The 27,794-nt window shown below is 38.0% G+C and overlaps 1 protein-coding gene across 1 annotated transcript; it reads right to left on the bottom strand.

The window, feature by feature from the left end:
* Positions 1-43: 43 nt before the first annotated feature.
* LOC106870838 (uncharacterized) lies at positions 44-27,683 on the bottom strand. Its single transcript, XM_014917068.3, has 5 exons — positions 25,756-27,683; positions 9,039-9,185; positions 6,797-7,218; positions 4,252-4,500; positions 44-1,839 (listed from the first exon to the last, which is right to left on the bottom strand). The coding sequence occupies exons 1-5, from the start codon at positions 27,653-27,655 to the stop codon at positions 274-276; spliced, it is 4,284 nt and encodes a 1,427-aa protein (XP_014772554.1). The 5' UTR covers positions 27,656-27,683; the 3' UTR covers positions 44-273.
* Positions 27,684-27,794: the final 111 nt, after the last annotated feature.

Raw genomic sequence — 27,794 nt, forward strand, 5'->3', positions numbered from 1 at the left:
AAGTGAGAGCAACACTGAGATGGAGAAACAAAAGAATAAAGACGTGTGTGTGTGTGTGTGTGTATGAGAAGGGAAAAAAAGAGATACAGAGTAGTAATTTGTACAACCAACAGACAGATAAGAGCATTGAACAGAGAGAGTTAGATGGATAAATGTGAGAAATACTGAAAGCTTCAACAAACTTTTACATATTTTCTTGTTTTTTTTTTTTTTTGTTTTTTTTTGCTTTTGATGAAATGAAAATGTTAATAACAACATAATTATGTCAACAATCTACTGCTGTCCCTCCAGATCTGTAGTGGGCTGCTGCACCGATGCTATTCGTTCCATTTGGTCTTCAGTGTCCATAGCAAACACAGCTTGTACAGTTTCCAATGATATAGTCTGCTCCCCCTGAATCTGCATAGTGGTGCCATCTGGTTTCTGAATAATTATAATACCATTCTCAGTCTGGAAAATGTTTGGCTGTGACACCAGCTGTTCCGATGTCACGACACTGTCCTCAAAAATTATCTGCCCTGTATTTACCAGCTCAGCTGGTTGCTGCTCAATTGATTCAAACGTCCTGGCCTTCAAAGTATGAGCCTCAGAAGAATTTAAATGCTCCAAACCCAATACACTCGCCGTGGAAACAGCAGCAGAGATCGGCATGTTTTGCTCCATGGCAACAGGGACCTCGACCACATGCTCTTCAACACATGGTACAGGAGCAGCAACCATTGTTGTCGTTGTACTGGTTAGGTTTTGCAGAGTCTGTTGAGCAGCAGTGTCAGGAATTTGGGACAAGTGGGTGACTGGACAAGATGCAGGTGATGATACTACTTCAGTTAGTGGAGTGGACTGTGTAACAACTGTCGTTATCTTTGAAGTGAGAGGATTAGCTTTATTGACAACCAATGCAGATGTGTCTACAGAATCAGTAACAGAAGTGATTGCTGGATTAGAACTAGTGAGGTTGTTTGGTTGAGAGTGAGTCTGAATGTCACCAACAACAGCTCCAATGTCCATAGGTGTTGTAACAGTTTTCCTTGATGTACTATCACCTTCTCCAGCCGTGTCATTTTTCGATGACACAGAGAGAGGTGAAGAAACAGCTATCACTTCTGTAGTTGGTGGGCGAGTCATTACAGTAACAGGGAGCACGACCGTGGTGGTGTTGGCATTGTTGATGCCGTTCACTAAGCTAGTAGTAACGTTCAGTTCGTCATTTAGTCCATCCTGAGCCAACTGACCGACTGAGTCATTATTGGAACTGGTATTCACACAAACAACTGTTCTGACAGGAACTGTTTCGCAATTGCTTACAGCAACCTTACAACTGTTGCTGCCTTCACCACTACTGTTGCTAATGTCATTACTATTCATGCTATCACAATTTGTTGCTACTGCTAAGGGCTGTGTGTTGTTTGTATTATCTGTCAATGAAGATGATACTGGTGGAAGAGAGGAAGGGGGAGGAGGTGGTAATGGAGGTGGAAGGGGTGTGGGAAGGGCAGATAACTGGGGTAGGTTATTTGTGTTGTTGTTTACCCTCCGAACTGGATACCGCTCAGCTGGGTTGGGTAAGGTCCCATGAGAGAACTGAGACAATTCAGATAAGTCGGCAGGGTTCAAATTGAACACTCGGATCTTTTTGTTGGGTGACTGGCTCACTAGTTGCTCTTGAGTGACCAGTTCTATCGTCCGTTTATTGGTCTGACCAGGTGCGATGTTTAAACTGGAAGGATCAGTGGTCAGCAGCTTGTACTGGAATGTTTTTTCTTCTTGAACTGGAACTTCTTTTACATCATACATCCCAACAGACAAACCAAGAGATTTTGCAACAGCAGAATTCTGCACCTGAAAAGGCAACATTTTATAACATAAATAAGATTACACAAATATTTAAATTATGAATGGAAAAAGAATGATATAACCCAATGTTTTTAGTTTTATGTAATTACATCATAAACTATACACTTATGTACTTTATCTAATTCATACCATCAACTATCAATTCCATGCAACCTTCTGCATTGGTCTCTCATTAAAGAAAACACAAACACTTTACCTTTTCACCTACAATATTTTAGAAGCTCTCAAACCCCCTCTTTTCTAAAATCAAAAAGAAAATTTTTCGAAGAATAGACATAATTTAAGATATTTTAGCTTTAGTTAGCATTCAAATTCAGCACTTGTGCTGGTGGCATGTTAGAAAATCATTCGAGTGAGGTCATTGCCAGTGCCGCTGGACTGGCTCCCGTGCAGGTGGCACGTAAAAAACACCTTTTTGAGTGTGGCTGTTGCCAGTACCGTGTGACTGGCCCTCGTGTCGGTGGCACGTAAAAGCACCCACTACACATTTGGAGTCGTTGGCGTTAGGAAGGGCATCCAGCTGTAGAAACTCTGTCAGATCACATTGGAGCCTGGTGCAGCCTTCTGGCTTGCCAGTCCTCAGTCAAATCGTCCAACCCATGCTAGCATGGAAAGCGGACGTTAAACAATGATGATGATGAGAATGCAAAATTTACTTTGTGACAAAACAACTGAAAATATGTTTTTGTACTTTGTCATTCATTTAAAAGAAAAAAAAAATCTAAAAAAAGTTGTTGCAGTGTCAATGCAGAATCACAGGAGACGGACAAAAAATCAAGCGTCAAAAATAAAACAAATTTGTAGGCAGAGTTACCCACAACACTTGTAAATCGTGCAATGCTCCTGCAGATTTTAATGGTAAGCTATATTAACCATGATACCACTTTCTTCCTCCTGCCATGTCTTAGTGAGAGGAAGGGAGAAACTTATCCTCACATCAGAGACCTAGCAAAATACTTCCAATGAAGTAAGGACTCTCAAGGGACAAGTGGTGATGCAGAAACAGTTCCTCCAACAGGCATCCACATAGTTTCCACCAAAATAATTTCACTCACAAGGTTGTAGTTCATCTGAGACAATTGCCCAAAGTTCCCTGCAGTGAGATTGAAACTAAAACAACATAATTGAAAGGCAAGCTGCTTAACCACATTGCCATGGCCTACATCCATTTACATCTAGGAAAACTATACATGCAAAAAAAAACAAAAAAAAAACAACTTTTCAATCCCATACTTTCATAAAATTGTCAACATTTGGTAAAAATTCAAAACCAGTAACTTTCATTTCTCTAATATTTGATTTAAATATTTTACTACCAAGTTTTTTGCACAAAAAAAAAAAAAAAAAAAAAAACTTGCTATTGAAAAGTAAGGTACAAATTATCATCTTTCATATACAACTGCTCCTATTACAAAAACCTACAAATAGAAAAGATATAATGACTTCACAATTTCAATCCATTGTAAGCATTCAAGTTTCCACTTCATTGTACTATTATTTTTGCATACAAAAAATAGTTTTAATATTTTTAATCTTTTAGAAACTTTTAAAACATCAACTGTTTTTTACTTTTACCATCTGAAACAGATTTTGCTGATTTCGATGTTTCTACTGTGTTAGAGCGAAAAGTTTCAAGTTGGAGATCAACTGCAGATGTAGTCTGGCTGCTGGGGTTATGTACTCCCTATGGAAGTCCCACAGGTGCCACTGCTCTATCTCTATGAAGCTCCACATCTACAATGCGTCAGTCCTCTCCATTCTCCTTTATGGAGCAGAAACATGGCCCCTCTTTAAGATCCAAGCTAAGAGGATCAACAGCTTCAATAGCAGAGCCCTGAGAACCATCAAGAACATCAGATGGTACCATCACATTTCCAACAAAGAACTGCACGCATGCATGCATGCATCAGCCCTCAGCCTCCCACCTCATAGCTATCCATTGTATGCGCTGGTAAGGACATGTCCTAAATTTCCTACTAGGTCATCATACCAGGACTTTACTCTCCTTTGACACAGCAGTTGTGAACTGGGAGAGGCCTTGTGGCACGCCCCACATCAGATGTGATTGGGGAAGATCTCCAGAGGATCGATGTCACCTTGGAGGATGCAAAGGGACTGGCACAAGACCACCAGTGATGGAGAGCACCGATGGACCAGACCAGTTCTATGCATGGTGAAGCTTCTGGGACTACTAACTTGGAATGATCCCAACCATATCAGGAAAGAGCATGAAGCCAAGCCAAGCCATGTTCTTCTACCATTAATTCACTTAATCATGAAATAGGAACGACGCTTATGTTAACCAAGAAGCCTAAGGTGACCAGAGCTACACAGCTTTCTCAGGAGTCACATGACAAACAAAAGAAAAATAGAAAAGTATATCATAGATATACTTACATTTAGTCTACTTGAAGTGCTTCCTTCCAAATGACCATCTCGCTCGGAGACAGGAACAAGATACTTTTGACATATTTTTTGAACACGTTTGTGTAAATTTTCAAACTCTTTGAAGATGTCAGGAATCTGAGGTTTTGACGGGCGTCCCTTTTCTACCTTCATTAAAAGGAACTCCCAAACAGTAATCACAGTAGCCAGGCGAGGAAGCACAATTTCCATCAGTTCTTCATCTTCACATTGTTTAATCAACTGAAAACACAAAAGTAGCCCATATATATGTGTGTGTGTGTGCGTGTATGTGTATACACATACATACAGTTAATTAAATGAAAACAGGGTTACATATACACAGACAAAGACATGCTAGTGACACTTTACTTTCACCTCTTGACAAAGACATGAATGCCCTCAAGCATTGAGAAAGGCATGAAAAACACATAATTCTATTTCTCATCTGCTCTAGATTTTAGTTTTTGTGCCTGTGTATATAGGAAAAATCATCATTATTATTATTATTATTATTATTGGAAACACAAACAAATTTATGAGTACACATCCGACTTGTGCTGAATGTGCCACTGACTGGTTCAGTGATCAATAAAATAGATGTAATATACTACGAAAGTCAGTTCAATTAACAATACCCCTTCTACTTGACTAGTAAAAAAAAAAAAAACTGTAAGATTGGTAGCAAGCAGATGATTTTATCAATCTAATTTAATACTGTATTTTATTCCCCACCAGAGTCAAGTTTTGCCTTTTCTTTCTCTATAGTGAAATCTAATCTTTTGGACGATAAGTGACAAGGAATTAGCAATGCTCCGTCCTGTGTGTGAATTTTCTATTTGTGTTTTTGTTGTGCTTCTGTTCAAACTTTGGAACTTATTATTTAATGTAACACTATGCACGCTTCTTATTTTTCACCCATTCCATTATATATATAACAAAAATTTGTATAGAGAAAATCACATCTTTAATTGCAGAATTCACCTTACAAAGCCGACTATTGTTTCTGTTGTATTAACATATTTAGATATAGAATATATCATTGAAATTAATATTTCTGAAAATACATGTTAACATTTTCAAGGTGATCCAAAATTAGTTAAATTCAAAGTGAACTAAGAAAATATTTCCAGTATTTGGCATTAGGAAGGGCATCCAGCTGTAGAAACTCTGCCAGATCAGATTTGGAGCCTGGTGCAGCCATCTGGCTCACTAGACCCCAGTCAAACCGTCCAACCCCTGCCAGCATGGAAAGCGGACGTTAAACGATGATGATGATGATATACAAATGCATGCAAAAAGAATGCCAAGAACTATATTTCTTCTTAGCATTCTTTTTGTATGGCAAAGTGTTTCATGAAAGGCCAATAGCTGACCATGCACGTACATCTTCCTTCTTCACACCATTTTGTTCAAGGGAAATGCAAAGTGGTAATACAGATTGGCATCAGTGTTGTTACAGACAAATTAAGGATATAAAATACTGGAACAAATACTAAAAGATATTTTGCCCGACACTCTTAACAAATTTACCAATTCACTGCCCTGGTCTGGTACGTTATTTTAATGACCCAGAAAGATGAAGGCAAATCTGACTTTGGTAGGATTTGAACAGAGAATGTATGGAAACAGAACAAGAATTGCATGTTCTAACAGTTCTGCAAATCCAGTACCTCAGATGTAATCTAATATTTATGAAGCATTTTCTTCATTGAAGCAATTGACAACGGTCTCCATATTATGCATATGGAAAAAGAAAATTGGTTTTTACACTATAAGGTTGAAGTGCATTTAAATTTAAACAAGGCCTTTATAAGAACCAACAGATGATGATTTTTGCTAAGAACACAATAGAAAGGAGTCTAAAGATACAGTTTGAATAAAGCAACAGCACTAATAATAATAATGATGATTTCAAACTTCAGCACAAGGCCAGCAATTTTGGGGGATGGGGTAGGTCACTTACATCAACCCTAATGTTCAACTGGTACATATTTTATCAACTCCAAAAAGATGAAAGGCAAAGTCAACCAGCTATTTTGAGAGAAGGGAGGTAGTCAATAACATAGATTCTAGTACTTGACTGGTACTTAATTTTATTGATTCCAGTATTTGATTGGTGCTTTAATTTATCAATCCCAGAAGGAAGAAAGACAAGGTTAACCTTGGTGGGATTTCAACTCAGATTGTAAAGGGCTGGGACAAATACCACAGAGCATTTTGTCCAACATTCAAACAATTCTGTCAATCCACTGTCCTAAGAATAATAATATTCAACAGTTTCTAAAATAGACACATGGCCTCAGATTAGGGGATGAGTTTAGTTGATATCATTGACCCCAGTATTTGACTGACACTATATTTTACTGGCCCTGGAAGGATAAAAGACATAGTTGATGCTGACAACATTTGAACTCAGAACGTGATAATGAAGTATTATCATGATAGTTTAGATAAAAAGATTATTAACCAACACACATACATATTGCATTAAACTCTACTATATGTAAGATCATAATAAACATGTAATGCAAATCACCTCTTTTAATCTGGCTTTTCTTTTAGCTGGTGTTTCATGAAGATGGTGTCCAAGCCTCCGCCCGGGTCCCCGTGTTACATGACTGGATACATAACTGGTTGGAGTTGAACTGGTGAAGACAGTAGGTGCAGTACCACCACTAACACCATTGCTGTTACTTGTTGTTGTTTCACTACTGGGGAGGCTTGTGGTTGTGGTAGTAGCAGTAGTTATCGTCACCGTTGGTGTTGTGGTGGTAGTACCAGCTATGCATGTCGTCGTTGCTGATGCTAGTGACTTCAAAGAACTGCTGGTGGTGTATGTGGAAACTGAAGTCCTTCCCGAACCTGATGATAACCCTAAAAGAGAGTCTTGAGTATTGCTGTCCTCGGAGAGATTTCCACTGCTGTTTCCCATGCCATTTACAGTAGTATGTTGTAAAACTGGAAATGGAAAGAAGTAATAGTTTTTGTTGTTTGTATTTTTTAAAGACTGAAACATATTGAGGAACCATTCAGATTACATTTCTATATTGCTAATATGAAATATTTGGTTGGTTCAAACTAGTGATATTTCTTTGTTGCCCAAACTCCTTCATATCCTAGTATACAGGGGAAGGGATTGTTTTCTCCCCCATAACAGTTAAATACAATTATGAGAAACACAAATGTTTTTTTTGTTAGGAATGCAGCAAAAAAGGAATCAATAGAGACCCAATAATCAACAGAGACTTCAATAAGGTAAAATACATATACAGGGTGTCCCAAAATCACTAGACCATTTTAAAATATAACTTTTTCGCAATTAATGTTTCCAATTTATTTTTGTTTGTGACTGACATTTAGTCCTTGGAAATTAATCATGGAGAAATTTACAACAAAGCAAACAGTAAAAATAAGTCTAATTTTATCTAGAAAACCAATGATCGATTGTGCTAACCCAAGGAAGTTACATTCATCATTTTGAAGTCACAACCAACATCTAAGCAAACGATACTCGACTTATTCCAGTCGTTTGAACAACATGGGGTCGTGACTGGTTTACCATGTGTGGAAAGGTCATGTTCAAGGAAGTCTCAGGACAACATTCAGTGTGTTTAGCAGGGCATTGAAGAAGAGCCTTTAACATAAACATAAAGGTGGTCCCAGCAGCTGGGCATATCCCGAAGCTCACTACAGAGAGTTTAAAAGATGTTGAATTTATTCTCATATAAAGTGCAGCTGGTGCAGGAACTGATGCTAGTAGATTATCAGGTACAGTTAGTGTATGCTGCCCAGAACCAAGAATTGGCAGGGCAAGGTGATTTCATTCTCAACCTCATGAAGGGTAACAAGACCCACTTCCATCAAAATGGCTTTGTCAATAAACATAATATCCAATTTTGGAGGACGAAAAACCCAAGAATAGCCCACCAATGTGAGCTGCACCCTGGAAAAGTAACACTTTGATTCAGGGTAACTGCGGAAAAAGTTCTTGGTCCTTTCTTTGAGAATGAGGCAGAAAACACTAACTGACACAGGCAAAAGGTATTGGGAGATGCTGGAACATTTGGTGTATCCTACTGTTGAAAACACACCAGAGGTATGGTGACAACAAATTGGGTTTACTGCTTATACAGCTTGCCTTATGATGGAGCTCTTAACCCATTACCTACCAGTGATCTCATATGAGATCACTTAAAAATTACAAATTTCGTAATTATCTGTGAATATTTACACATATCTAACCTTCTTGCTATATCTACTAGGTATATTTTTCTGATATTCAAATGTTATTATGAAATGTTATTTTGATCATTCCAGCGTGTTTCTAAGGCTGTTTTATGCTAGAAATCAAAGTTTCATAAAAAAAATTCCAGTTAATAGAATTATGGGAGGGAATGGGTTAAGGTAAATTTTAGGAAGGAGGATAGTTTCGAGAAAGTCAAGATTCAATAGGCTCTCATGTTCACCTGATTTAATGGTTTCAGACTTTTTCTCATGGTGATACCTGAAAGACAGAGTATACCATAACAAATCTCAGACCATCCAGCAATTTAAGGCTAACATCCATGACGGAATTGAAAGAATAAACCAAGAAACATTATGAATGGTGATGAAACTGTCTTTAGAAAGAGCCTACCATTGTCAAGAACAAAATAGTGATAATTTTGCATGTTTTTTTCTTTCTTTCTATCATGTATTAGCCAAAATGTTACTTCTACACTGATAACAATAAAATAAATTTTTTAAAAAATTTCTCTTGAGAAAAGAAAATATCTTACCTTGGTTTCGCAGTTCAAGTTCATCTTCAGCTGAAAGCTGGCCATGGGTTGGGTTCAGACGATAATGTCTGGCCAGACCAGCTCGGCCAATGTATGCTTTGGAACATAGTTCGCATTTAAAATTCTTTGGTTTAGAAGAACCCAAACCTAGCAAGCAAAAACAGATAAGTAGAGAAAGAGATCAGTAATAGCATTTAAGAGAAATAAAAATATATACAAAGTGGTATAAAAAAAGTTCCCAGACTAGTTCTAGAGCATGCCAAGAAATGGCAGCACATGGTTGCGTGTGCAGTGAGAGCAAGCAGTGACCTTCACAAGGCAGTGTGCTGGGTGACATCCCTGTGTTTACTTTACAAGTTTTGAAATTTGTGTTTTTGTGATCATGTGTATGTTGTAGTCTGCAATTTTTGTCATGGACAGGAAGTTGGAACAAAGAGCCAACATAAAATTTTGCATCAAAGTCGGGAAGTCTGCTATAGAGACATTGACATGCTTCAGCAAGCTTACAACAACAAGGCAATGGATTGTAAGCAATGTTTTGAGTAGCATGGGTGCTTCAAAAGTGGAAGAATGTCCCTGAAAGACAATGAACAATCTGGAAGACCTGCCACAAGCAGCACCTCCGAAAATGTGGAGAAAATGCACCAGCTTGTGCATAAAGATCATCAGAGGACAATTAACGACATTTTGAAGCATTTGAGAGAGGACATTCCACGAAAGCGACCAGATCTGTGGAGTGCAAAGAAATGGATTCTTCATGACGTCAATGCACCCTGTCACCGAGCTCTCCTCGCACATGAGTTTCTCACCAAAAACAACATGGTATTTCTTCTACACCCATCCTTTACGCCAGATTTAGCACCTGCAGATTTCCATCTCTTTCCCCAAGATGAAAATGCAGCTCAAAAGTCGCCATTTTAACACCATTGTTGAGATCAAGAGTGAATTGCTAAAGGTCCTTCACTTGTTTATGGAAAACGATTTTCAGGCCTGATTCCAAAAGTGGCACTAACACTGGGTCCAGTGTATTGCTATGCAAGGTAACTATTTTGAAGGAGATGGTGTTAAAACTTAGGTAAATAAGTTACTTTTTTTAGTAAACATAACTAGTCTGGAAACTTCTTAATACCACCTCGTAAATATATTTTTTTCACATTCATTTCTGCATGGAAGTTGAACAAATTCAACTCACAAACCGGAGCTAGCCCAGTATCCTATCCATTCAATCAGTTTCTCTCTTTCACTACAACAAATGATAAATATTAAACAGTCTGAGAAGCCAAACAGTTAATTTTTGTCTTTTTAAATTATAGCAAACTGAATCACCTACAAAACACCATGTTTCTAGATTCACTTGAATGTAAGAAAACAAGGAAATGCTCTTAAATTCCATCACATTTCTAAGAATTGACAATATCTAATTCATCTATAGCAATCAAGAAAAAAAAATCACTTGAAGAGTGACAGAGAATTAATTATTGCAAAGAAATAAAAAGCAATGAGCTTTAACATATTAACTTGTTTGAGTACTACTGAGGAATTTGTCTCCTAGTGAATGAGAAGGCTAATAAAACAGGGAACTGAGTGTAAGTGTCTTGAGAGAAAACCTGGGCATAAGAGGCATCAGATGTAGTGTGCAAGAGAGAAGACTGTGTTGGTATGATCATGTGATATATATGGATAAGGATAGCTGCATAAAGAAGTGCCGATCTCTAAATGTGGAAGGCACCAGTAGAAGAGGTCAACCCAGGAAGATATGGAGCAAAGTGGTGAAACAGAATTTTTAGATTTTGAGACTCTTGGAGGCAATGACAAATAATAAAGACTTTTGTTGATTTGCTGTACTTGAGAAGACACATCAAGCTAAGTAAGATCATAGTCATGGCCAGTGCTAGTGACATGTGAAAGGCATCCATGCTGGTAACATGTAAGAGGTAACTATGCTGGTAACATGTAAGAGGTAACTATGCTGGTGTACATAAAAGGCACCTGTACCAGTTGTGTGAGTGCTGGTGACATGTAAAAGACCAGTGACACATAAAAGGCACCCAATATACTCAGTGAGTGGTTGGTGTTCGGAAAGGCATCCAGCTGCAGAAATCAAGCCAAAATAGACTGGAGCCGGTGTAGCTCTCCAGCTTACCAGCTCCAGTCAAACCATCTTACCTATGCCAGCATGGAAAATAGACACTAAATGATGATTTACAATTCCTTATCTTCTATTTTAGCACTGCTGATCCTTGTTGGTTACAAGATAGTGAATCATATTCCACCAGATTATCTAACATGGATAGGACCCATGGGTGCAAATGGCTGAACAAAAATATTTAATCATACTGAAATAGTAAATGTGGTTTTAAAGAAACTAGAAATGTTTCTTTAGTATCACATCTGTCATTTGAAAGCTCAGTCTAGGTTTTAACATTTGCTTGTTAATGTTATTGAGCAGCCATTATATAACACACATGTTTTAAGTCATCACCATTGTCGGTAGCATCACCATCATTTTTATGCTTGATTTTTCCACGCTGACAAGAGTTGCATGAGACTTTTTGAAGTGGCAATTTACAGTCAAATGATTTTCCTGACGCCAAACCTTTCAGATGCATCTTATAAGCACACGCACGCACATGTACACAGTGAAAATCAACACGTGTGTGTGTCAGTCACACGTGCTGTGGTATTTTTTTACCTTCCTTGAACTTTTCTGTTTTCCATTCTGATGAAAAGCTATGCTCAGAACATCAAAAACTTTCTTCTTATCGAGACTCAAACTAATACAGTCACCTTGTTTGTTATTTTTAATGTTCATTTTTTTGACTATATATATTGTCATCATTTAAACATCCACTGTCCATGCTGGCATGGGTTGGATGGTAATGTATGGGACACTTCACAAATTTGCATGCCATCCTTGAGAGCAAAAGATAAGCATCTATATTTATATGTGTGCATGTACACACACATGTATGCAAATACATTTCATTTCACTCCATTCACAATCACTGTGTAGATATATCTAGCCAGATACTAGGGTGACTATAGCAGGGATTTTAAGCTACAGTTACTATAAAACATAAAACAAACACAGACTCACACACTCATCATTTACTGTTCTATATATAGTTATAAAGCTACTACTTTATGCAGCATATATAGATTATAGACTGTATAAATAAACTAATTTACATTACACTGTAGCTTCACTCCTTCCACCATGTTTCTAGATTAACTTGATTCTAATAAGTCAGTCAGAGAGTTGAATGCAAGAAAACAAAGGCAATACTCTTAAATTCCATCACATTTCTAAGAATCGACAATATCTATTATATCTATAGCAATCAAGAAATGAAAAATATGACCTTACGGTAAATGTACAGATGCATGTACAAATATAAACATATATATATAGATATATATATATAGGTATATATATCATCATATAGGTATATATATCATCATATAGGTATATATATATATCATCATCATTTAACACTTCTGTCTTCCCTGTTCTTTTATCTCAGACCTGAAGAACAACCTCACCATCATCATAAACCGTTATCTGCTTTCCACTACTTTGGTAGACACACACACACACATGTATATATATATATATATATATATATATATATATGTACACACACACACACATACATAGACACAAAAAAGGATTTTAAAAAAATCTTTTTTACTTGCTTCGCTCATTATACTGGGGCATCACTGCCTTGAAGGGTTTTAGTGAAGTAAATTGATTCCATGGTCTCTTACACCAAACTGATAAGTTATGAAGATGTAAACAAACCAACACTGGTCATCAAGCAATGGTGAGGAACAAACACAAATACAAACATACACACACACACATATACAATGGGATTTTTTCAGTTTCCACCTACCAAATCCCTCAACAAGAATTTGGTCAGCCCAAAACATAACTTATACTCTAAGCTATTTGCCCATGGTGCCATGCAGTTGAACTGAATGCAGAACTACATGATTGAGAAGCAAACTTCTTATTTCTTTATTGCCCACAAGGGGCTAAACATAGAGGGGACAAACTAGGACAGACAAAGGGATTAAGTCGATTAGATCGACCCCCAGTGCGTAACTGGTACTTAATTTATCGACCCCGAAAGGATGAAAGGCAAAGTTGACCTCGGCGGAATTTGAACTCAGAGCGTAACGGTTCTGCCAGCTTGCTGCCTTCTTACCACACAACTACACCTATATATATGTGGTCTGATCAATAAGTATCCAGACTGTTGCCAAAGTAATGAAGCTAAAGCACGCAGAGTGAAGCTACTTGGTATAGATTGATCTTGAACTCTGCTGTGTATGCACACTAAGTTTTAACGTTCTAGCTCACTTCCACTGTTTACAACAGTGCTTGGAAGAAAGGTGTGTAGCATGTGACCGTTGCATTGACCATGACAGAGAAAGTTGAGCAGAGAATCTATCAAATTTTATCAAAAGCTTGGCAATACCTGCTCAGAGGCCTACGCAAAGTTTTCAAAAAGTTTTCATCATTCTTGACACAATCAAGATTTTGTGAAATAGAAACCCGAGTGTCTTTTTGGTCAGCTGAAAGCAGTTCTGGCACAAACTTGGCAGACACGCGTCTCATACCCAAATGTTTAGTGATAATGGACTGAACTGAACCTTAACTAATCTGTACACCCTCTGAAAACTCATGGATGGTGATTCGACGATTTCCCCTCACAGCTGCATGTGCATCTGCAATGTTTATCTCAGTTCTGCTGGTTGCGGGTCTCCCAGAACGTTCGTCAATATCGACATTTTTCAGCCATCTTGGAAACATCTGAACCAGTAGTACATTCATGTGCGACTCATACACTCCTCTCCATACACTTTCTGCAACTTTGTGTAGGCCTCTGAGCAGGTATCGCCATGACAGCTTTCTCTGTCATGGTCACTGTGATGATCACACACAACACACACTTCTGCTGTTTACAGCGGAAGTGAGCTAGAACTTTAAAACTTAGTGCACATGCAAAGCAGAGTTCAAGGTCAATCTTTGCCAAGCGGCCTCACGCTATGCGCATTAGCTTCGTTACTATGACAACAGTCTGAATACTTATTAATCAGACCTTGTATATATAAACACACATACACTTGCACACACACATGTACACTTTGGTTTGGAGCTGGGATCATAAACTGACAAAAGAAAGAACTGAAGAACATGGATACAAAGACAAGGAAAATATTGACAGGGCAGGGAGCATTCCATCCCAACAGTGACACTAATAGGTTGTACTTGTCCAGAAGAAAGGGTGGGAAAGGTTTGACCAGTTGCCAGGATTGTGTAGAAACAGAGAAGAACAGCTTAGAATGATATGTAAAAAATGCCGTGGAACCATTGCTGAAGTAGGTGCATAAGTCCAGCATCATCAAATCTGATAGTTGTGTAAAGAAAGAAAAACTTAAAGAACTCAAAAATAGAAACGGCATGGAAGGAAAAAAAAAAGTACGGTCAGTTTGCAAGAGATACAAATGCCAAGACAGATATTGCAGAACTTATATGCATGGCACAAGAACAAGCATTAAGGACAAACTATGCAATCCTGAAGAACTGCTTGAAACATCCAAAAGCTCTACTCTACACAGCATGTTAACTTCATTTTGAAATGGCATTTAAAAGTATATAAAAACAAAAATTGTAACAAAATAAAAAAAAATCTATATACCATTTGAATGTGTATGGTAGTTCTGAATCACCATGCGTGCACGTGCACACACACACACACACGTCTATATAATAATTGCAGACCAAGCTGTGTCACGAAGTTTCCTCTGGAACTGGTTGGTTAGGAGTTAGGTGTTCAGTGCACAAATACTGTTATCTCGCTTCCTCTACTTATGAGTGGGGTCAGTAGATGAAAAGCAGAAGCTCATCATATGCGTATTATGTGTGTGTGGTGTATTTTCCCTTGTCTTGACATGCATGCTGATCATAAACAAAAGCCTCACTATTCATATAAATGGTGTCATTTGTTTTCAGTCTTTTTGTGAAAGCATTCCAAGCTGTTTGTTGTTTGACAGACTAGGGAAATTATTAGCTTACTTGGAAACAGGTGAGTGTTGGTATGAGAAAGTGCAGCAACCTTGGAAGAATTCTACCTCAATGGAGTTTCACCCAACCCATGCAAGCATGGGAAAATAGATGTTAAAACAATGATGCACACACACACATATATAAATAAATGGATATAAATAGAAATCCAGAGAAATTGCAGCTAATCTCATTTTACCCTTTAGTTCCTGTCTTGTTCTAATTTTCCTTCCATCAGTTTTGCCCACACTCTCTTCATCTCTCTCCCCACTTCCTTCCCCTTTTCTCCCTCTCTCACAAAGTTTCTCACACTACATCCTGTTTATGCATGTACTCTTGTGTGGCTTTACAGTCCCCCAAACAGTCACTACCAGTGATATAAAACACTTCCCTCTTCCCTTCTCTTTTATCTCAGACTGGAAGAACAACTTTGCCCAAAACATCAGTAACTCTATTCTCCATGGTATATTTGCAAAGTCTTAAAATTTGTACTGTTACTTTTCCTAATATATATGGAGTTATTTCAGAAACAAATCCAAAGGTAATAGTTTTAAAGGCCGATTTGTTTCTTTAGCATTCTGCTAGTTATATTGACTTGATTTTGGGGCCACTGAGATGTTTTATACTCATCTTCTATGTTCAACATCCACAGTAATACCATGTGTGGTTTAGTTTAAACTGTAATTAACCAAGAGAGGTTCTTAGTCTACTATGTTGAAAGATAAATCATATATGTCTAGTTGGTATTTGTAGACTATTATTTGGAAATACGTCAAACCAAATGAAATCATAGTCATAGCCAATGTCAGTGTCGCACACACCTGGCGCATAAAAAAGCATCCTTCAAACTTCGGGCCTCATGGAGGCAGTGACAAGTGACCAAGACCTTTGGCAATATATTGTGCTTGAGAAGACCTCTCAAGCCAAGTGAGATTGTAGTCATGGCCAATGCCAGTGTTATATAACTAGCACCTGTGCCTGTGGCATGTAAAAAGCACCCTCTACACTCTTGGAGTGGTTGGCATTAGGAATCATGCCAAACTAGATTGGAACCTGGTGCAACTCCCAAGTTTACCAGTTTCCAGTCAAACTGTCCAACCCATGCCAGCATGGAAAACGGACATTAAATGATGATGATGGTATGTATGTATGTATACCATTTGAATGTGTATGGTAGTTATGTAAAGAAAGAAAAACTTAAGAAGAACTCAAAAATAGAAACGGCATGGAAGGAAAAAAAAGTAGTCTATATATATATATACATATATATATGTAGGTTTATATATGTGTGTGTGTGTGTATGTATGTATGTATGTATGTATGTATATATATATATATATATATATATATATGTCTGTATGTGTGTGTGATGTAACTGAGGAAGACCATCACTGAACACTGCCCATGCAAAACGCCAGCAACACCTGTGCATGAGGTTATTATACACAGCAGTTGGCTTCACCCAGGTCTGCACCTGTGGATTCCATGCTCACTGCAAAGTAGGTAAAGCCTGCCTACTTGACCAGGCATCGTGTAGTTGTCTCACCAATGATTGCACAACCTAAACTTTTAGGTCCAATAAAGCTTGCAAAGCACCTCAGAAACCTTTGCCACCCTACGGACATGATCCAGAGACAAACCAGGGTAAGATATCCAATGCCAATATGGATTGCAGGCTGAAGAAAGTGGGAGCACCATGATCTCAAGTGCAAGTAAAAGTCCCCCAAAATGTTCAATGCCATTTCCCTGCATATCTGGTTTTATATTAGAGTGACCTTCTCCTAGAGACATGCTTTAATAAAAGTTATTGGGATGCCTTACTCCCAGTGGTCTTCCAGTAAGCCAGACACCAACCTGATCTCTTTGAAAGCCCATGCTAGTGCTAGATAGTGCTAGAATCTATACCAGGTTCATTGGTCTTGCTTTTAACCCTGCTGGGTTTCCAGCAACCCTCCTTACCAAGCAAGTCTAGCTGAGGTGCCAGTTTAGTCGCTGACAACCCGACTATGCCACAGGTTGTACTGGATTCCATATTAACAGCAGCACTCATGAGAGATCACAAGTGACATGACGAAGATGATGATGATGTATGATTATCGTCATCTTTGTCTTAATGTCCATTTTCCAAGCTTGGGTGGGTCAAACAGAATATGTTGAGGCAGGTTTTCTATAGTTAGACACCCTTCCTATCACCAAATGTCACCTGTTTCCAAGCAAAGTAACATTGCCCCCATCTTCAGGTATGTCTTTTCATGAAAGACTGGAAACAAATAACATCACTTGTATAACCCTGACTCTCCTTTACAATCACATGATGTCAAGACAGGGGTACACACGCACATACATGATGGACTTCTTTCAGTTTCCTCTCTACCAAAATTCACCCACAAGGATTATATATATATATATATATATATATATATATATATATATATATATATATATATCATCATCATCGTTTAACGTCTGCTTTCCATGCTAGCATGGGTTGGACGATTTGACTGAGGACTGGTGAAACCGGATGGCAACACCAGGCTCCAATCTAATTTATATATATATATATATATAGATATGTGTGTGTGTATATATAAATATATATATTTATATGTATGTGTGCTTTTCTATTTATTTTGCAAGATTCTTGATGCAAGAACATATATTGCAACAAATGTTATATCTTGGGAGATCATTTTGCTAATAAGACACACACACACACACACAACACAATGTTACATGAAGCCATATACATACATACATATAATAGAACAAAGAAAAGTTAATTGAAAATGCAAGAGAAATTAGCAATTACTTCACTACTGCTTCCACCACCTGGACATAAATCCTCCCACTGCCACCCTCACTGATGAGTGTAGCCATATGTGGATGCATACCAGTATTTATATGGCATGTTATGAGAATGCTTTCATTTCCACGAATCTTTGATTCTAGACACTTCCATTTCTACTCATTTTTCAACTTATTTTAAGAATATCATGACCCTTGGTGATTTGCAGGGCTTGAGAAGACTTGCCAAGCCAAGTGAAATCATAGTTGTGGCCGGTGCCAGTGACACATAAAAGCACCTGTGCTGGTGACATGCAAAAAGCACCCAGGTGAGTGGTTGGTGTTAGGAAGAGTATCCCAGCCATAAAAACCAAGCCAAATTCAGCCTGGAACCTAGCACAGCTCTCCGACTTACCATTTCCAGTCAAACAATCTAACCTGTGCCAGCATGGAAAGAGGACACTAAATGATGATGATGATGAAAAATTAAGAAAAGGTATTCATAGTTATCTAACCCTGTATTTTTATTTAATTTGCTTGAATTAGATATAAGTCTTTCACACAATCATGAAATATCCCATTGAGTAAACATCAGTAGTACAGTGCATTCGACACTGGACTACTTATAAATATAGTGGAAAGCAATTTCATTTCTCACATTTCAAGTGAAATGTACTGGTCTTCTATTAAATGAGTATGCCTTCATTAAGTACAATTCTACATTACTTATGGTTACTTTCCAGTCCAAGCAATGCCAAGCATTCTGTTAGTATATATTTATGCTGACATAGCCACTACTACCACCACGCTTACACAAGTTAGATGAAATTGTGTTGAGACAGCTTTTCCAATGGCCAGATAACGAATTGCTATAAATGTACTGGAAAACAAATTTCATTTCTGACATGGAAGATAACTTTTTGAAGAGAAATTCAACCCTGTTCTTTAAACTGGTCATACCTTCATTAAGAAAAATTTATAGCTGCTTTTCATCCCAAATAGTACTAGGTATTCTGCCAGCACACGCACACACGATTACATATACATGCACACACATACTAAAACCCTTTTGTTACCATATTTCTGTTGATATGAACATCATTTGTTTCAAATAATTTTGAAAATAACAAAGAATTTAGTAAAATAATTTTGTCATTAGTATGATGTTGTTTGGAGCAGCATATGTTAACATGAAATTTTGATGGAAGGTTTTAATTTGGATCACTTGGCTGTGTGGTAAGTATCTTGCTTACCAACCACATGGTTCTGGGTTCAGTCCCACTGCGTGGCACTTTGGGCAAGTGTCTTCTACTGTAGCCTCGGGCCGACCAAAGCCTTCTGAATGGATTTGGTAGACAGAAGCTGAAAGAAGCCCATCGTATATATGTATGTATATATATATATATATATATATATATATATATATATATATGTGTGTGTGTGTGTGTATATGTGTGTGTTTGTCCCACCAACTTCACTTGACAACTGATGCTGGTGTGTTTTCGTCCCGTAACTTAGCGGTTTGGCAAAAGAGACCGACAGAATAAGTACTAAGCTTACAAAGAATAAGTCCTGGGGTTGATTTGCTCGACTAAAGGCAGTGCTCCAGCATTGCCGCAGTCAAATGACTGAAACAAGTAAAAAAGTAGAGAGTTTCTAGCAACACAAAGAAATGCTTTAACTGGTTAAGGATGAAATTACCAGTTTATCAAATCAATAGTGAATCAGAGCACCCACACCCACCCGCATTATTGATGGATTTCACTTCCTGTTCAATGGAGCCTGAAAGTCTACCTCAGATTTCAATTTGTTCAGCAATTTCCCCAACTCATACACTATTTTTGCTAATAGTGGTGTAGTTGCAGTACAAGAATACTTGAACTTCAAATCCTCTTTGACTTAGGTTTAAGCTCATTAAGATTACTAGAGATGGCTTTCATGCAAAATGTTTAAACAGTTTTAAACCAAAGGAAGAGCTTCTTTGTATCAATCACTCTTTAAGAAATAGAATCCAAATATCCCTCAAATCACACCTACTCTCTTACAAGAAAAGAAAAAGAAGACAGTTTTAAATCCATTAGCTGAATAAAAGTTAGAATGATCATAGCTGGAACCCCTGCTCCATCAAGTTTAACTTCAAACATAACAACAATGAAAAGCTAGTACAGATTCAGATAAGATGAAACAGGTTATTATGATATACGTTTGACCCAGTCAACAGAAAATTAGTGACTACTAAAGATAATTTTAGGGGCATCTTACAAAGCCACCTCTACTTTATACACCCTTGCTCATATTTATAAGGCAGCAGTTTGACAGAATAGAGCATCAGATAGAATGCTTTGGGATTCTCTGCACTCTGAGTTCAAATCCTGTCAAGGTCAATTTCGCTTTACATCCATTTGGGTGTTGATAATGAAGTGACAATACTACAATTCTTATTTCTGGAAGAAAGCACATTCGGCCAGATTCAGAGAGAGCTTAAGCACATATCTAGATACACACACATGTATGTATTCATGCATGCAATGAAATGCAAATACCTCCTAAAATCCAAAGGCTTTTCAGGTCCAGTGCTTAGTTCTGGTTTTAAGGTACAAAAAAGGGAAAGAGAGAGAGAGATAGACCCCACTGAATAATGCTAATCTATTGCAGGTAACATTCCTAAATAACTCGGTATCTCTCTGTAGCAAGATGTCGATAAAGAGAGAAGCTGAAAGTTGTTTGTCCATACATAGTAGGGAACACTTTTTTTTTTGAAAATTGAAGTGCAACATGGGACTGGAGTAAACCCTTCAAAGTGGTATCCCAACATGGCCACAATGCAATGACAAAGACTAGTAGAAGAACAAAAGCTTTTAATACTATAAATTCTAAACACAAAGTGTGTCTCCCACCCCCACCAAACTGTGTGTGTGTGTGTGTGTGCAATCTTATATATTTGAGAAGTTTAGGGTATGTACATCCATTTTCTCTGCCCCTCAACCTCTTTCATTTGTATGCAGCTATCACTAGCTCTTCTGTTCTCACTACAGTACTAAATCTATATGTTTTACTATTATAATTCCTCTTGCTGCTCTTTATTTGAAAACTTTCCCAATTCAAGCCTTTCTCATTCCTTTCTTCCACCCAATTCTACTTCTCTCTATTCTTGATTAATGTAGAACTGTTGCTAATAATGTTGCTATGCACATCAGAAATTGATGTACCAATTGATTTTAACTTAAGCAGGAAATTATATTTTGTGAATGGGAGTTCCCATTTCAGTCGCAAAGAAATATAGTCTTTTATCCTAAATTTGCTATAAATGCTGCTTCCATCACTATGCTACAGAAAAAGAGGGTTTGCTATATGCACACATTTTGATCTGGTTAACAATTAAGATACATTCCAATCAAGCTGATTTCATCATATCTACAGATCTCCTCTGCATTATTAAAACCCAGCCGATTCATGGTCTCTGTTGGGAACTCATCATGAATTCACTTTGCATGGAAGACAATAACTGCACCAAATGGTTTCCATTTGTCACAGAGACCCAAACAAGTGAAGATGGTTATCCCTTCTACAGATAAAAGAGCATCATAAGTTGGAAGCTTTGAAAACTTGGTCGGACAGCAGGAAATGGGCAACAAATGGATAGCTCCCGACAATGTATTCCTGACCAAGACATAAGGTACATGTTAATTTTGAATCCTGCAATTCAATAAGGTTAATCAAATATACTTGTAAATATGTTATCAAGAGATCTAAAATTACAGTGTTTGCCATGAGAAAAAAAAATAACGGCAAAGAAGTTACCAAATTCCAACAGGGACAATGTATCAGCAGTTATGAAGTTTTCAGGTGCTTTTTTTGTCTTTACCATTCATAAAGATACTCTAGGATTCAACAAGTTCATTTCAAGATCTTCAAACTGTAAGTGAGAAAGTTTGTACAACCAATAGAGAGAGATGTTTGAACTTGGGTTGCTGTGAAAACTGATGTCCAGTGGAATTTAATGTAGAGAGAAGTTTTACTGAAACCTCCAGGTGTACTACCATGCAGACATCAGCTAGAAAAAGGATCCTCAATACTGCTACAGTGTAATTAAGATCAGGTGTGCTTATGCAAAAGCACAAGACTAATGATTAGAAAATTTATGCTATATGTCATTGATATACTATTATTTTCAGCAGGTACACCAAGGGAGGAGATGCAATTATATCAAGAATTCCATACATACCTACAAATGTACCCTTTCAATTTAGACAAATTCAGTTTCCAGAACACCTAAGCTTTGCCCAGTTCATCAATAAATAACAAACTTTGACAGTTGTTGGACTGCTTTGCAAATTTTATGAAGAATGCTTATGTCTATCACTCTAAATAAAGTTAGTGATTAATGACTTGAGGGTAAGAGCTGGATAGACTCAGGCTACCCAAAACAGTTTAGAGAAAGGAGAGACAGAAACTTTAAAGATCCATTGAAGAATTAGAAATTCAGATAGGTTTGAGTTGAGACATTAAACAAAAAGGAAGAGGAGATGGAAACTTATAACATAGACGACAACTGGGAGTTCCTTCGCGAAAAACTACCATGGGCTATAGATCAAATTTGTAACTGGAGTAATGCCTCAACCAGATAGAAGGTGATTTAGTGGTGGAATACTACTGCTGATAACACCACAAAAGAGACAGCTTCGAAAGACTGAAAGTGGCAGCAGAGTACTATACCAAGTGACTAGAAGGGAAATTGAGAGGACTGTTAATGTTCTACAGCATGAGGTGTTCCATGATTCAAAGCAGAGTCAACTCTTGTTTTGAAGGATAATGACATGCCTGCTCTTACATTAAAAACAAAGCAGCATGGAAAAGCCTGGCTGTGTAGACAGTTGAAAAGAACACTTTTAACAAAAAAAAAATTAAATGATAGCATTGTAATTGTGGGTGGGCCCCCTTAGACTCCAGGCAACCAATGTTTTTAGACTCAGTCTGCTACCGTGTATGTATGTATGTATGTGTATATATATATATATATATATATATATATATATATATATATATATATATATATATATATATTTTCTTTCACTTGTTTCATTCATGTGACTGCAGCCATGCTGGAGCACCACCTTGAAGGGTGTTAGTCGAAGAAATTGACCCCAGGACTTATTCTTTGTAAGCCTAGTATTTATCCTATAGGTCTCTTTTGGTTAGCCCAAAGCTATAGTAGAAGACACTTGCTCAAGGTGCCACACAGTGGGACTGAACCAGGAACCATGTGGTTGGAAAGCAAGCTTCTTACCACACAGCTACACCTGCATTTATATATATATATATATATATATATATATATATATATATATATTTGATGAAGATAGTTTTTCATAGTCCAAGAGACACAGTTCTGCAATTTCTTGTTGGACAACCTGCATAAATGATTTGTTTATAGTGATCAAATGTTTGTGCTGTATATTATTTGCTCACACCTTCCATCAAATCAATGTTGCCCGAACAAGTACATAGTATACCACATGTCAGGTGTCAAAGTGATCACAGAGCAACATGAGGTGAATTGTTTGCTCAAGAACACAACAGACCAACTTGTTCAGGAATGGAAACCATGATCTAACCACTAGGCCATGTGCCCTCCCCCCACCACCACACACACACACACACACACATACATGATAGACTCCTGTCTACCAAATCCACTCTCAAGGCTTTGGTCAGCCCATACTATACCAGAAGACATTTGCCCAAGGTACCATGTAGTGGGACTGAACTCAGAAGCATGTGGCTGGGGAAGCAAACTTCTTTATTTCATTAAAATTCGCCAATGGAGGCGTTACAGAGAGGGGCCAAACTTCTTACCACACAACCACATATGTGTGTATGTGTATATGTGTGTGTACACATTCAGGCCCCTTTTAAATTTCTGTAGACGGTATCACTGGCAAGCAACTGAGAAATCAATAATCACTACTGCACGATTCTATTTGTAAAACAAACATCACCACAGATTACCTAAATACATAACCTTACATTAAATAATCTCTTTAATACCGCTATGTTTTGTTATTATTATACGGATGTGATTAGTAGAAGTGTCAGAGAGCACTGCAGCATTTAGTTCTGCTCCTTGATGTTCTGAGTTCATATCTCACCAAGGTCAACTTTGCGTTGCACCGTTTCAGGGCCGATAAAATGTAGCATCAGCCACGTACGCAAGTTGATAGTATTGACTGACCCCCGTCCCCTCAAAACTGCTGGCATTGTGCCTAAATTCGAAACAGTTATTGCGGGCGATAGATTGGCAGAATTGTTAAAGCGTCATACAAAATGCATTGCAGTATTTAGTTACGTCTCTTAATGCTATGAGTTCCAATCTTGCAGTGGTCAATTTTGCAGTTCGAGGTTGATAAAATGAAGTAGCAGTCAACTACTGGGATCAATGAGATCAACTAATTCTCTCCCCTCAAAATTGCTGGTCTTGCATCGAAATTAGAAATCATTAGATAGGAACTTCGAATAATCTGACGTACTAGAATGGATGGGCAGTGGCCCCTCACTCTAATATATATAAAAAAAAAAATGTTTATATTTCTTTATTCATCTAACAAGTTATTATGAATGTATGTATACATATTCCTTATTCACAATCAATTTGTTAGAGACGATGATATTCATCTTACAAAAATAACAACATAAACAATTTAAATTTCTGAACAGTTTTCTTGGTGATGAGTTCGCTTTTCTTTTAGTGGTTGCTTGTTTGGGTTTCACTCAACTAGAACTACTCTTAAGATGAGTTAAATACTCTCTTGTGAAAAAGAATATTGCGCTCTTCCCAAACTCATATAATCGCAACAAACTACCTTTACGTCTCTCATATTTTTGACATTTGTATGTAGCACGAGTGCAACCGAGTGTTGTGCGCATGCATACAGGCACACACACACACAGCAACCTTATATTTGTATTCTCACACACTGAAAGAAAGTGGGGTGGTAGTGGTGGTCAGTGTCTAATCATGTAAGTCTCAATATAATCCCAACTCCCAAAGAAATTAACGTCATACAATGAACAACGTTAATTTTTGCACATGTATTCAAAATACTGGCTCTCATCTTTTGAGTGGATTAGATTTCAGGTGCAAAAAAAAAAAAATGAGGGAAAATAGATTTTTACTTCCAATTTAACAAACAAATGGACAAAATGTTGAGTTACGAAAGTGATGAGAGAAAAATGAAAACAGCGGATGGATCCTAACAGAAACTCTTTATCTTATCTATAACTGTTCTACAAAAACCCTTCTCTCTTAGTGTTAACAGAGTTAAGAGCTGGGGTAATAACAAATATGAAGTATTGAAGCCACATGCAGACAAATGGAAAAGAGTATTGCGTAATATTTGCAAATCTTTCAAAAATAACTTATTTCCCAGACTAGCCCTTTTCCATAAAGGATTGTATTACTTATTTATTGATTAATCTTTTCTCGATCCCTTGTCACTGTACGAGGAAATAAGTGTAAACTCGGAACTTAAATGGGACACCAAATGAAATCTTGTTCGTCCTGTTAGTTTAACTAACGTCAGCACAGTTTGAACAAACGCATGATTAAAGGCATATCATCCTATATGTTCAGGACTATGTAACACCAACTACATTAACGTATTCTTTTCATATGAGTGTTTTGAGGGAATTTTGGTTGCTCTTTCTCGCAGATCGAATGACCACGTAAAAGTTTTCCCCACCATGTCGAAGCCATAGACCTTATAATCAAATATAGATATGGAATGATAACGAATAACAGAGATGTTTTTGATGAAGCCAACAGAAAGAAAGCTTGTGAATACTATCGATTATTAAACTTACCTGGGTGGATGTAAGGTTCATCAAGGACTTCTAGATTACCACTTCGGGCGGCAGCGGCTGCGGCAGCCCTTCGTTCAGCTTCTTCATCTTCGCTGTACTTAAAATCAGAGTAACCCCCATCCGAATCATCATAGTCCTCGTCCCAATCAAGCACGTGGATATGTTTATAATCTTTCACCATGTGTTTAGGAGGTTTCGATACACGACCTGACCTAGTCCTGGGCCGATGTTTTTTACGTTCCTCTTTCTCTTCCTTGCTTAGTTCGGGTCCGTCTATTTTCTCCTCTTCTTCTTTGTTCCGCCGTCGATAAGGTCTCCGTTGTAACTGATTGAACGTCACTGTTTGTTGACCCTGTGACTGAGTTTCCACTCGAGTCTGCAATGTGGTTCCGTCTGACCTAGAACTCTCAACTTCTCCGCTGGTGACAGATTTGTGTAGTTCGGACGGATAGATCACTCTATAGACGATCCTAGTGTTGGTCTGAGGATTATACAGAATACTCGAACCCTCAGCTTGCGTGCTGCGAGCTAGCTGTTGTTGCTGTACGACTTGCATAATTTGTTGTAGTTGATCCGTAGTCAGCTGCTGCAACGGTGTATATTGATTCCCTTGTTGAATAATACGGATAGGGTTTTGGCTGGAGCCCAACGGAGCCCCACTTTCGTCATTAGAAGGTGCAAGAGTGATGCTGATACTGTTTTGTGGTGTTATACCATTGCGAGACGAGCTGTTATCATTTGCCTCGTCGACATTTTCGTCGTTCGCCAAACATCCGTTATCGTTGTTTACAAATTGCTGTTCCACCACTATGTTCTGTGTGCCTATATCTGAACCCATCATTTCTTCTTCCGTCTCTAAAACATCACCAGTTTGCTGTTGCAGATTCTGAAGTTGATGGTGTACGAGATCGTTTCGGTCATTGTTGTTGTTATTATTATTAACCGTGTTGTTGTTTGTTGTGGTTACTCTGTTAGTGGTAATGACATGTACAGGTAAAGTTGTAGTATGTGTGTTAACTAAATCTTGGTTAAATGTCTCCTGGACCCCTGCAGCAGCAGCATTAGCAGCCACTGCTGTTGCTACGCTATCACTACCTCCTTCATCTTCAACACCTGTCACAGATGATGCTACTTCACTCATAGACATAGTTTCCGATAATGACGACGGTTGTTCAGAGAGATTTGCAGTAGTAACTATAGAAAAGTCCCCAGTACCATCGACAAAACTGTTGTCAGTATTAGTGTCTGGCTGATTTTCACCGCTGTTGGCTCCAACAACGACATTTTCATGTATTTCGGGGACGAGTACACCGTCAACAACTTGATGTCCTTTGTCATCGTTTTGTCTGGAAACAACAACCACAGTGGCAGCACGTTCCTGTTGAGATGATCCTGTCGCACTTTCTTGCACTTGCGGCTGAGCAATGTGGACAACTTGCGGAATGGATAAAGATGAAACAACGTTGACTGCATGTTGTACAGTGTCCACAGTAGAGACTGAACCAGTAACTGACGGCGATGTAATGGTCTCTGTAGTGACAGCAGATTGAAGAACGGTACTAGTTTCCACAACAGAGTTAACAATATCTCCAGCTGGACCAACTACACTGACGACACTTTCTGTAGAAGTGTTGTTATTGTCAATAGTGGACTGTACATATTTGACTGAAGCAAGACTTTCCTGTGGAACCGTTTCTGACATGGTTTGCTGCAAAATATCTCGGACACCTTCGGATTGTTGTTGTTCTTGGTCAACTGATTGTTCAGTTAATTCTTCAGATACAATCAGACTGTCTCCAGTAGGTACAACCATCGCGGGCAATTCAGCAGAACTACCTCCGGCAACCACAACAACATTATGTTGTTCTATGATACCAGTAGCACTTCGCTGGTCCGCCATGTTGGCAGGGCCTTACGACAGCAGCAGCAGCGGTAGTGGCAGTAGGCTCGCAGAAAGAAGTAAGAGAGGGTGATAGAAAAAAAACAACAACGGGAAAAGGCGAAGATGAAATATATTGTTCGTTGACTTGTATAATTAA

This window comes from Octopus bimaculoides, chromosome 11 (assembly GCF_046866305.1).
Source record: "Octopus bimaculoides isolate indiv1 chromosome 11, ASM4686630v1, whole genome shotgun sequence".
Classification (NCBI taxonomy): Eukaryota; Metazoa; Mollusca; class Cephalopoda; order Octopoda; family Octopodidae; genus Octopus; species Octopus bimaculoides.

Bases quoted from the DNA above. Each gene is read 5' to 3' on its own strand.
- LOC106870838 (XM_014917068.3), bottom strand. From the start codon at position 27,655: ATGGCGGACCAGCGAAGTGCTACTGGTATCATAGAACAACATAATGTT. The intron at 9,186-25,755 runs GTAAGTTTAATA...TTTGCTTGCTAG, and splicing joins TGAACCTTACATCCACCCAG to GTTTGGGTTCTTCTAAACCA. The intron at 7,219-9,038 runs GTAAGATATTTT...TTCCATTTCCAG, and splicing joins ACTTGAACTGCGAAACCAAG to TTTTACAACATACTACTGTA.